Consider the following 13463-nt stretch of genomic DNA (forward strand, 5'->3'; position numbering starts at 1 on the left):
TAAAATGAATTTAGTAGCATGGATGGACAACAACAGTGGGCTACTACCACGAACAACAGATGCCTCATTTTTTATTTTAAAATGTATATTCATATATAGATAGCTATATAGATTAATGTATGTGTGGGTTGTACCCGCTATAGTGGATATCTAACTTCTGTTTAACACAGTGCTCCCCGTATCCCTAAATTTCCATGAAAGTCCCAAATTTTGCCGAAAGAATTTGTCTCTCCGAATCTCTACAATCTCCATGAAAATGCAAAGATCCGAAAATAAAAGACTTGCCTAAAATTTCACCAAGAATTTTTGGTATGGTCATGTAAATCTCTTCTGTTAGCACAATCTTGACAAACGGCAGCACAATTTCGTTGTGATTATTTGATAACATCAGCTTATCCTTGGTTTTCTAGTGTTATTTTCTTGTTCTTAGCATTAGACTGAAAAACTCTTAACAAACATGCACTTTGGTGAAGTCCTGACATAAAAAATGTTGGTAAGGCGTGTTAAATCCTTAAAAATAGATATAAAAGAAGACCTAAACACTCTTTTTTTTGGTTCAAGACTCTGAGAATTGCCAAAAATAAATTGTTCTTTTTCTTGTGAAAGCCAGAATCTGATTCGCAGATTAGAGTTTCTTCAACTTTAAACAAATGTTTGTAAAAATTCTTTTTTTTTTTTACTGCCAGGCACAATTCACAATGCTACACGCGTATATGATAACGTCTCCATGACGAGGCTTTTTTTTTCGAACCCATCTGCTGGTATTGATTCCTCAAAGGAAAGCACACCCTAGGTATATATTCAGTCATGAAAATTTATTTCAGAGATGGCACATACTAGAGCGCCACATTGGGACTGTGGTCAAGGTATATAAGTATTGATTACTTTCAAATGTGTGTCATTCACTACTTGGCATTCAATCAGATCAGATTGAAATAAAGCGCTTTAAAGGAAAGCTATGGGATGGTAATTAGAACTGATAGCTTGAAAATGCTGAAATATTTTTCTTCGTTAAAATTTAGTTGTAAATTTACTAATAAGGTCATGCGTAGAAGACACCAAAAAACAGGTCTCTTATATTCCAACCGTGAATTATGTAGTAAGGAGCGACCCGGCTCAATAGTAACCGAAACTCTAAAAAAGGAATTTTGATACCAATAGTTACATCAAAAGAATCGCATTTTAATGCTGATTTTAAATATATAAGTTTCATCACGATTAAGCTTACCCATCAAAAGTTACGAGCCTGAGACAATTTACCTCATTTTTGAAAATAAGAGGAACACCCCTTATTTTCACATTTGAAAATAGGGGGAACACCCCGAAAATCATACCATCAGACTCAGCGTATCAGAGAACCTTACTGCAGAAGTTTCAAGCCCATATCTACAAAAATGTGGAATTTCTAATTTTTTGCCAGAAGACAAATCACGGATGCGTGTTTATTTTTTTTTCCCAGGGGTGATTGTATCGACTCAGTAGTCCTAGAATGCCACTGAAGGGCTCATTCTAACGGAAAATAAAAGTTCTAGTTCCCTTTTTAAGTGACCAAAAAATTGGAGGGCACCTAGGCCCCCTCCCACGCTCATTTTCTCCCCAAAGTCACCGGATCAAAATTCTGAGATAGCCATTTTATTCAACATAGTCGAAAAACCTAATAACTATGTCTTTGGGGACGACTTACTCCCCCGCAGTTCCCGTGGGAGGGGCTGCAAGTTACAAACTTTGACCTGTGTTAACATATAGTAATGGTTACTGGGAAGTGTACAGACGTTTTCAGGGGGATTTTTTGGTTGGGGGAGAGTTGAGGGGGGTTACGTGGGAGGATCTTTCCATGGAGGAACTCCTCATGGGGGAAGAGACTTTCAATGGAGGGGGCGCAGGATTTTCTAGCATTATTTAAAAAAACAATGAAAAAATAAATATGAAAAGTTTTTTCTAATGAAAGTGAGGAGCAGCATTAAAACTTAAAACGAGCAGAAATTATTACGCATATAAGGGGTTTGCCTCCTCGTAATACCTCGCTCTTTACGCTTAAGTATTTTTAGTAATTTCAACTATTTATTCTACGGCCTTTGTGATTCAGGGGTCATTCTTAAGGAATTGGGACAAAATTTAAGCTTTAGTGTAAAGAGCGAGATATCGAAGAGGGGTAAGCCCCCTCATATACGCAATAAAAACATACGAATATAGAAGTTGTAAGTTACGTATATTTTTTACTTATGAAAACGTTCTTAAAAAATTAAAAGTTATAGTTGCCTTTTTAAGTAATCAAAAAATTGGAGGGCAACTAGGCCTCCTCCGTCGCTCCTTTTTCTCAAAATCTTCCGATTAAAACTATGAAAAAAGCCATTTAGCCAAAAAAAATTAATATGCAAATTTCGTTTTAATTATTTATGTGCGGAGAGCCAAGATCAAAACATGCATTAATTCAAAAACGTCCAGAAATTAAACAAAAAAAAACAAGTTTTTAAATGAAAGTAAGGAGCGACATTAAAACTTAAAACGAACAGAAATTTCTCCGTATATGAAAGGGGTTTTTCCTCCTCAACGCCCCACTCTTTACGCTAAAGTTTTTACCTGTTTTGAAATGTAGAGTTAAGAGAAAGAGTCAAGCTTTAGCGTAAAGAGTGGGGCTTTGAGGAGGAAAAACCCCTTTCATATACAGAGTAATTTCTGTTCGTTTTAAGTTCTAATGTCGCTCCTTACTTTCATTTAAAAAACTTGTTTTTTTTTGTTTTTTTTTAACTACTATATAGATGCTTCTGCTATGAAGTAAAGGCTCAACAAATGAATAATTGAAACTAGTCAAACCAGGAATTCAACTTACAGAATATTGGACGTCTATGATTTGTCCGGCAGCGTCATAAAAACAAAGCAAAACAAAAGAAAGAATCTTTGACAGCGATTTGTGTTTGTAGAGGCAAAACACTTCATAGGTGGCAGGGAAATAGACCTTGGCTGGGACAAAATTCGTCTCTTTTGTTTCAAAGACAACTTAGCATATCTTATTTTTGAATAATGTTATGCATTCATGGTTTAATGCAAATTAATTGGTCTTGAATGTTGGTAAGTCACATTTTCTTATTTTTTCTCGAATTCGTATAGCTTTCCCTCAGCTTACACAGCTTCAGGTGTCACAAGGCTCCTTGTGTAGACCAGAGAATCGAGTGGTCCGGTTTCTTGGTATCCTACTTGATGAGAATCTTTCATTCAGAAATCATATAGCCATGATTAGGGTTAAGGTCTCACGTAGTTTGGGTATCATTCGGAAACTTAGACACTCATTTCCCGGATCTATTTTGAAATTTTTTTTTTCTGTCTTGTCCATTCATATGTTTCTTACTGCCCCATTGTATGGATGTCTACTTTTCCGTCTACGCTGCGATCACATTCTGTCATGCATAATAAAGCACGGCATCTGGTTACGGACACCAACCGTTCCTCACCAGCACTGCTCTTAAGAATTCAGTCTATTTACATTATTGTATGTACATTAGTCTATTTACATTAATCTATGTACATTATTTCTTGTGCTTCTTTTTTCTTTCTTTAGCATCATGGCAATCTTCCAAAATCTCTTCGGAAAACTCCTTGGTTTATATCTGATGTAGCTCCATATAGCCTTCGTTCTTCAAATGATATCTACATTCCGCCTACCCCTACTATTCGATCAGATTTCAATCCCCTCATTGCTTGTCTACAGGTCTGGAATTCACTACCTTCTTCAGTACAGAGATGCCACTCGTTTGGAACTTTTAAAAGGTTTCTTAAGGATCATTTAATAAAGAATAAAATTTCTTAATTTCTTTTCTCCTCTGTGGAGTTGATGTCCCCTGTGTTCTGTTCATGGTGTGTGGTTGTCTTCTCCGCGCTTGACTCCCAGGCTTCAGGCATGTTCTCTCTTTTTCTTTTTTTTTGTAGTTGTTGTTTATATTGTATTCCTTATATTGTATTGCTTTGATATTGTATTGCTTATATTGAATAAGTGCATTGTGATTCAGTTTAAATTTTACCCAAAAGAGATATTGAACTTTTTTTAACTTTAGTTTTTCTCTATTGTAAAATTATGAACATGTGAGATATACTTTTTAGTTTGAGGAAGAAGACAAATCTTTTGGGTGGATTCTCAACATGAAAACCCAATAGGTTATTGCAAACTACCATATCTCCAGTCAGATAGACACAGAGGCTCAGTCTTTAAGAGATCTTGTGTAGTAAAACCTGAGGATTTCTCCAAGTAAAGGGGCAGGTGTAAGCGCAATAGGCGCAGTGCATTTTTAGGCCACCATTTAGAATTTTTAGTTTCCAGACACACTTATTGGTAAGATAACCCCCTGCACCCCTCGTCTATCAGGAGGATCAGCAGCTTTGGTAGGGATATAATTTCTCATACTGACAGACATGCCAGGTACCCTTTTACAGCCTCCCACAGAAGTTGAAACCAGTACAGACTACCAAAAGGCTACATAATGATATTTAGCTGTTGCAACCTGCTGAGTTTGATTAAGATCTGACGACTCCTTCGGAAAAATTTCTTGATAAGATAAGATTGAGGTCCCCAGCCTCCTTGCACAAAGTTCAAATCTTTCCCTGTTTTAAAAGTTTCAGAAATAGGAGATCAAAATTAATTTTCAAATAAGTTGGGTTTTAATCCGATAAATTGATCTGGTTACTGTTCTAAAAATAAGTATTATGTTCTTCTTCCAAAAGCCACGACAGGAGCATCTTCTTCAGGGATATAGGATTGGTCTATACCTATAAAAGAATATGTTGAACGACAACTCTTACTTCTCACTGAGTTTATTTGAGATCCATCAACACTACCTGGCGAATGAACTCATGACAAGAATCCAAGGACCTCCTGGCAAGAAATAGGCTTAATGAGATATAGACTGAAAAAACAGAACTATGTTCTTAATTCCTACCAATTTAGATCGAGATTTGACACCATCTTTTGGTTGATGTCGTTATTACACGAATGTGAGAGTCCCCAGACCCGACACACATCATGGCTTGAGACTCTCAGAAGCATAGCTAGGGTACTTAATCTAAGTTTAACTTTCAACCAATTCTGGCAGAAATCCAATAAAACTCTCTTCCGTGCGTTATGACTACGAGAGTTTAGAGCCACCATAGCTTTTCCTCCCCTATAAAAGTTGAATTTTTGGCTGATCCCCAGAAAGTATAGCTTTTATATTAGCTCATACTTTCCGCGAAATTTCCCTAAATTCATCAACTCCTAGTAGTGATTTTGTATAGTAAGGCATAACTAGAGCCTTAGTATTACTTTCCATCGAGGTCGGTCGAAATCCCACAACTAATTCTGGTAGAAGTCGCGAGTACCAGAATTAGGGACTTTAGAGGATGAAATGGTTACGAACCTTTCGAAAGGGAAAGTGAGGCATTTACTATCCTTTCCATCCAAGTTTGGTTGAAATCTGATAACCGCTTTTGCTAGATCTAAATATAGAAGGAATTTAAGGGATCTCTACCATTCTCCTCACTATAAAATTAGGGTTGTATACTAGTACCAAGTATGTACCCCTTCTGGTAAATATTCTGAGTAGAAGAATTGAGGGAGCATCCCCCCAGGAACATGTCTGATTTGGTAGACACTCCCTAAAACCAAACTACTTACTCAATCTTAATTCCTACTAAGCTTGGTTAATGTTTGACAAATTTTCTGAAAGATCTTGTGATGATGAGGATTTAGGGACTCCTTCCACACAAAGTTCACGGTAGGTAAATTCCCCCCTCCCCAACCCATCCAACAAAAGGAAATCGATACGTTGTCTTACTTCAAACCGAACCCAGTTAAGATTTTATAAAACTTTCTTATATATGTCCTTATGATGATAATTTCTCTTTGGTATTCGTCCAGATTAAATTTTAGAATTTTTTAGGTAAATAAAAATGGGATCCAGATTTTAGGCAAGCCTTATCAATACGTTGACTTTTTTGATCACGTAGGGCTTACAGAAGCCGACAAATTGAAGATTTGGGGATTCTTCAGCAAAACCGTGAAGAAAGCTGACAGGTCAGATAAAACATCAACACCCCAAAGTATAAAGCTAGGTTAATGAACAGTTCATTCATAGGAATCCAACTAGGAGATGTCTACCACACTGAGTATGTGGTAGACATCAAATACTTATGTCTTACAAGCTTTTAGTAAGCTTGCTTGACCTTTTACGGGTGTTTCCCCCATTTTTCAAAAATTGTGCAAATTTATTTAGACTCATAGCTTTTGATGAGTAGCACAAAAGTGATTCAGTGATTCAGTGATTCAGTGACTGACACCTGTCTGGAAATCTGCAGTATACTCACAGAACCTGAAAGTCGGTTTTTTTAATAATATTTAGTAAGATCATTTTTAATTAAATTTGTGCATAGAGTATTTAGTAAATATTCTCCCAAATCCATATTTAAGGAACTATTATTATAATCTTGAGTCTGATTTCAATTGCTTCTCGAACTACTTACTTTATGACTCGATCATTGCTAATAATGGTGGATTCTTCAAAAAGTATTTTGTGGCTAGGATTTTCAAATACATGGCTACTTAAAGCAGAATCAAAAGAAACAGAAGCAATATTTGAATTTACAGCTTTGGTGATATCATGTGCTTTTGTGATATCGTGTGATATCGTGTGCCGTTGAAGGCGTTTCTATAAATTCTGGTGAGTTTTCCCTGCATAGAATTTGCCACAATCGAATGGTATTTGATAGACACCTCTTTGGCAAGTAACTTGAGTTTTATCTTTACTAGAATTTAGGAGATTTGTAATTTCTAATTATTGGTAAATACAACATACAGATTATTTTGTGTGCATACTTTTTTAAGATTCCTAGTGATTTTTGGGACATATGGGAGGTAAATTCTGTTTGAGGGCTTATCGGGATTCTCACATGGTAAATTATTTTTGATTTTACGCGAGTGTGTTTTCAGTCTATGGTTAATTGTATTATTAATAAATAATAGAGGATACCCATTTCCAAAGTATGTCCCTGATGAAGTCTAGTTCTGCTGTGATGTAGGAATCAGAACAAATGTTTAGGGCAGGATCAATGAGAGAGATTACGACAGCTCTTTTAACTTGTGGGGGTTGGTTTGATTTAAAATGTAAATCTATAAATGTAAAATCTAAATTAGGAGAACATTCACTAAATGCTCTATACACAAATTTAATTAAAAACGATCTTACAATATATCACAAAAAAACAATAGATATTAACACAGAACCTGTCACAAATAGACCTACGAGATCAGCAGCCAAAAGAGCATGATTAGTATTAAAACCGTGTTTTTAAATCATTCTCTTTCATTTCAATGGATTGCTTCGTTTCCTCACAATTTATTTATTAGTCCTGGTTGAACTTCGCTGTGGTAAGGCTGCTGGGATTGTTTTGAAAAAATTTTCCATTTTAGTTTTATTGATTTTATCCTGTTGTAAGTTTTTTCTTCTTATATGTTTTTGTCTTGCTGAGGACGGCCCTTGGACATAGGGGCAAAGTATTCATTCTGATTTGTTTCCCACTGTCTTGGGAAAAGAATTCCCAATTGTTCTTCTTGCTTTTGATTTTTGATACCTTCGATACATCCTAAGTGACCTAGATGATAGACTTATGAAAATATACCTTTCCTAGTATCCAGGGGGCACTCTTCATCCAGGAAAGTCCAAGAACACAGTTTGTAGGACCTACGAATTCTGAAAAATCCCTCAATTAGAGTCTCATTTCTGAGTGGAAGGACGTATAAGAAGTTGCTCAACGTAGAAAAGATTGACTGACACCCTGTGTGCTATAAAGACCACGTCAGCAACAACAAAATACTCGCATGGAGCAACCAGATATTGCCTCCCCTCTGAGACGAAGAAGATAGGGATTTCTTTGGCATATACTACACGAGCTAGGTCACAGACTTCTGAAAATATTCCTTCACTTGCAGCCTGAAGGCAATTGTTCTCAAGAAAACCAAGAACAAGGTTTATAGGGCATACGGAAATGACAGAACAGCCCTCAAGAAGAGCCTCATTCTTGAGCGGGAGGACTTGAACGCAGTGGCTCACATTGAAAAATATTGGAGACTATTCACTGACGTTCTGTGTGCCACTGGAGGCACCAGAGGAAACTAAGCTCAAAGGTTAGGTTAGGGACGCCTCTTCCTCACAAATAGATTATCAAGCTCACACTCCTCCACAAAGACTGCAACGAGCTCAAAGCCCCAACTTCCAGAAAAAACTTTTACTTAAAAATTTAGGATCAGAAGACGAGTTTCTAACAGCTACAAGTCTTACTTTACTTTCCACAGAGTGTAGCTGAGATCTGAAAAACTCTTCTGTATGTACTTATGAGCAGGAGTTACGGGTTCTAGCAGCTCAGAAGTCGAGTTTGGCTCCAATACCAAAAGCATGTAGCCAGAACCAAGGTTATTACTTCCCAACAATTTCGATTAACGTTCAACTTTCCCTCCAGGCAGATATCCTGATGGACTATAATTTAGAAATCTGTCACCCATATCTTCAGCAAAATTTTGGATCGAGTGTGGATAGTCTAAAAGCACAACTAGGACAATCACTTTAACTTCCTACGGATAGCTTGTACTTCCTAGATTTGGCAACTCCTCCTGGTAGATACATGAATAAAACTACTCTAGACCCCTCCCTTCCCTCATAACTCCTACGAGGGGCTCAAAGTTATAAAGTTTTATAGCCTTATGGGTTCAAAATATCAGAAAAATCGATGAAAATCGCCAGAATGATTTCCTAAAAATTTAGAGAATGCACTGAGTCCTGAGTTTAGAACCATCATGAACCGAAGATTAAACCATCCAAAGGTTAAATAATCTTTGAAGGCAAAAGAAAGCTCCCTTTTGCTTGCAACTTAGAATTGGTCCTACGAAACCCTATCAAACAAAAGATTTAGAGTTTGAGGATTCATAAACCTATTCATATATCAATGAACAGGCAGTTAAGTGGGCTGTGGTCCAAATTCCTTCCCTGACTGGGTTCTTGTGTTACAAAATAGTACAGTCCACAAAATCCATCGCACTCCTCAGGACATTCCAAGCGCTGCCAGCCCCTCCAGACCCAATTTATGATTAAACCCCTTGTTGTGTAAATTTCATTAACAATTAAAATTACTCACTATAATAATAATATCATAGTGATCGATACACCAAAATCAATCCACCCCTGAATATTTTTAGAAATATCCTCCTTCTTGGGACTAAATTTCTTACTCACCCGGCCAAACATGCGTATGGATATAATAGACGACTGAAATGACTCACTATCCTAATGTTCTGTGGGTAAAAGCCTTTCTAAAGTTGTCAGTGCTTTTCCACATTTAGGCAATACTTTTTTGTTGCAAGATATCAACTGCACCCCTTCCCCGCATAGGCTTGGTGTTACTTCCGTCTACTGTGGGCTGAATTTCCGGTTTTGCCCCTGGATGTATGTACGGATCAAACTAATAATGCAAATAAATCACGAAAATAATAATCTGGAGGTAGATCATAATAATTTGGTATATTTTAATAATAAAAATCTAATACTCTGCGCCTAAAAAGATTTGGTGCTGCCCTTCCCCTATCTTCTAGACCAAATTTCTGGTCTTGCCCCTGGTTGTTTGTATATACCCAATTAACAATTAAAATTACTTACCATCGTAATAATCTGGTGGTAGGAGTCTTTCCAAAGGTGTCAGAGCTTTCCCCCATTTAGGATATTCTTTGTTGTTACAAGAACCGTCGTATGAGCGATAGGGAAAGCTATAGTCGATACACTGCACTGGTCTTAAGTCACAGCTCTCTGCTAATTGAGTATTTGATACGTCTATCTGTTGAGTTGCCATCCCGGCTAAATGTGCTGGTAGATATAATCTAGAATTCAGAATTTTTAAGCCATTAGTTTGAAAACATTATTTGACACAAAAAAATAACAGTATTTATTTGTGCAATTGAAATTTTTAAAAGTCTTGGAAAGAATAGAAAGTAACTTACTTCGTTGGAACATGGGACATGACGTCCAAGCTTTTAAAATGAACTCTGCGATCAACTCCATTAGTTATAAAAAAATAAGATAAGAATTACTTATAAAAAGAGGAAAAACCCTTACTTATCTGCTATATAAAACTCCCATAACTTTTTTCAAGAAAGAATGATTAAATTTTGATTATATTTCATGAAACATTAGCACTCGAAAAACTGATATTAAGTGATGACCGTCTGACAGTTCTCTGAAATTTCTATAGAAATATTTTTGTAACCCTGGAACGGCTCTGCTTATATTAATTAAGTCATGAGCGAAGCATAAAATGGTTATTTTGTGGTAGCGGTATCAGCAACTATGTTTTAATGATATTTTACCAACTTTCAACAGCGCTTTTCAACTTGCGATGATTTGACATTACTTAACCTTTGTCAAACCTTTAATACTTCGGACGTTAAACTTGACTCACTTATTAACAACTTAAACAATGATCTTGACAATGTTGAACTCAACCCAAGCATACCCAAAAACAGTTTAATGCTATTCTCTTTTTTTTTAAATATACCCCCTATCAATAATTATCTTTGTATACCAAATTTAAATACAGTTAAACTGCTTGGTGTGAAGTTGGACAATGACCTAAAATGGAAGGCCCTTCTCACTTATTTAAATTTGGTCGTTTTCTCTTTAAATCTTTCTCCCTTCTCAAACGGTTCTCCATATTAATCCAGAACCTAAATATATATATATATATATATATATATATATATATATATATATATATATATATATATATATATATATATATATATATATATATATATAAGGCCCTTTCATGAATAAGCTTGCCCTGTCTGGCACCCTGGGTTGACCAAAGACCAGTGTTAAGAAATTTATAGCGTTCAAAAAAGAGCAATAAAAATTATACTGGGGACGTCCTATACTACATACGATGAAGGTTTGGCTAGACTTAAACTTACTACATTAGAATGAACTTGACCTGTATCCCCAAATGTTGACCATGAGGTACAAAAACTCTTTTGTTACCTATTTTGTTTGGCATTTTAATAATTGATTTAACTTTTCGTTTTATGTTTATCCCCTAACATCTGTTTTATCATTGTAATGGTTCTGACGTGCTTATGCTTACTTGTTTGCTTTTTTAGCCAATAAATCATATTCTATTCTATAAAGTGGAATTCTTCAATATGTACATGCTTAAAAGCTATTTTAGGCAGATCTTTTATTGCTTTCCACAGGCATCTTTGGAGAGGAGATAGAGTTTACGTGAACTTAACAAGGTGATCAGCTCAAACTTTCTAAGCTGATCTGCCCTTTCCCAATTTTAAATCCGACAAACAATGCTTGATACATCATAGTCGATTGGAACATGATATAATCCTGATAATTAGGCTTACGCAATATTAATAATCCTGATAATTTGCTTCGATTTATCTGAGGTTTTGAGTTGGCTGTCACTGGTTTTCACAGCTGTTGCTGTTTACATTGTCAATTCCTTTGATTAGACAACTAATTCCCATCGATAGTCCTTTTTCTAGGTTCAAAACATCATTGGTTAGGTTTTTTGATTGGTTAGGTTTTTTGATTGGTTAGGTTGATACAAAAAAAGAAATCTTCATCAGGAGCAACCAGTATTTGACAGTAAATTTCACAACAACTGAATATAAGACAAGATTCGATATGTTCTGGAACAAAAACAAAAAAAAAACATTGAAAATACAACGCAGAGATTCCCTCAGGGGATCTTTGGGCTGTAAAGAAGAACAACGTTGGGGCAAGGTTTTCTGAAACCTATCCTGAGCTTTTGGCCCACATCAGGAAGCAGCTTTCTATTTAATTTGTTCAGTTACTCTACCAAACTTCTGACACCTTTAAGTTCTGATACAAGCGAAAAAATGTATTAAAGCCTGATTGGATCTCCCAGGGTACGTAAATGTCAAACTTAGGTAAGACTTTTTGTTCTTTTTCGCATAGCCACTGAACCTTTGAAACATTCGTAACATTACAAAGCCTTTGTATAAATTCAAAGCTTTTCATCATGTCCAAAATTTCCTTATAAGCTCCGCAATATATATTCCTCTTCAGTTGAAATTTCACGGTAGATGAGCTCCACAAATTTTTTGAAACTGATCTTACCTCAGCCATATGCTCATCGAACGAGATACAATGTTTAAAATTGAGATCTATACATTTTCCTTATTATCACTCATTTTATGGTTAACATTACTAATCAACGACCGTAATCAAATTTCCAAATCCAATTCACTAAAATTGCAATCGGTTTATACAGAACTTATTCGGCACAACAGCTATTTGATTTTAGTCTGTAAGCCAGTAACTAGCGCTACCTATGACAAGCTTGATTATTTATAGATGTGCTAAATTAAAAATCAGAGCTGCTTTGCTCTAGCTAAGGAAGAAGCGTAAAACGAATTAACACTGCATACTTGTTCCAAATCTGGGTACCTCCTTCTTGTCTAAAACAACTTATTTCAAATACTTTTGGATCATTAAAAATGTTCCATAGATGTTCAGTCCAAACGCAGTGATACAGTACAAATGAATACGCACTTCTAAATTTTTTAAACTAAAATGTAGGCTACTATGATTCAGTAGATTATTTAATTAATGTAAATAATCTACCTTCACTCGGACTATTAGAGGAGGTTATTGGGAAGTAAAAGTGTACTAAGAACTTAGAATAGTAACTTAGGTTTGCTGATTAAGTTTTTATAACACATTTTACTACCTAAAATCTTTTTATATTTTGAAATTATATGGATTTGTTGCTTCGATGTTACCGTAATATATATCGGTCACTTTCAAATCTGCCCTGATTATGAAGAGAAAATTTTTCCAAAAAGCTGATCAACTCTGTTATTTCTGATTTGCATGAAGTTATGAGAAATAAGCGATATAAAATAAATCTTACTGTAACTAGACCCAAAAAAATTTCAGAGAACCTTTAAGAACCAATTCTTTGTCAAAGGAATGTCAGTAAAACTAAACCAGTTCTTCGGTACATGGACAGAGCCTCGTCTGATCTGAAGTCAGGGCATCTGAATGCTAATATTGGTATCGAAGACACCTAAAGTTTTCTAAAATCAGGAATGCCAACTGCTAATTGATAAAATAACTAAAGAAAACCGATAACATAGACTAGATGACAAGATATTACCGTCAAAGAATACAGGGTACCGGCGGGGTCATTATTTACTAAGATAACTAGGGTAGAAACACATAAAATAAATAATATAGATGTAACAAAAAGCATTATAAATCTCTTTTACATATGAACCTCCTGTTCCCTTAACATCCAAACTGAAAAGTTGTCAATGCTAAACATTAAGGCCATGCTAAGGGTTTGACCCCCCCCCCCCGAATTTTTTCTCGACTCGTAAAAACGTAACAAAATGCATAAAAAAAATTTGATGCATTTATTAAAGT

At 35.6% G+C, this 13463-nt stretch overlaps 1 protein-coding gene across 2 annotated transcripts in view; it reads right to left on the reverse strand.

Annotated features, from left to right (window-relative positions):
* Nucleotides 1-13463, reverse strand: part of LOC136031500 (chorion peroxidase-like) — a 90474-nt gene that overhangs the window by 39988 nt on the left and 37023 nt on the right. For both annotated transcript variants that reach the window (XM_065711158.1, XM_065711159.1), the window contains exon 4: nt 9669-9886. In XM_065711158.1, the coding sequence (XP_065567230.1) occupies nt 9669-9886 (218 nt within the window). The remainder of the gene's footprint in view (nt 1-9668; nt 9887-13463) is intronic.

Source organism: Artemia franciscana, chromosome 9, assembly GCF_032884065.1.
Source record: "Artemia franciscana chromosome 9, ASM3288406v1, whole genome shotgun sequence".
NCBI lineage: Eukaryota > Metazoa > Arthropoda > Branchiopoda > Anostraca > Artemiidae > Artemia > Artemia franciscana.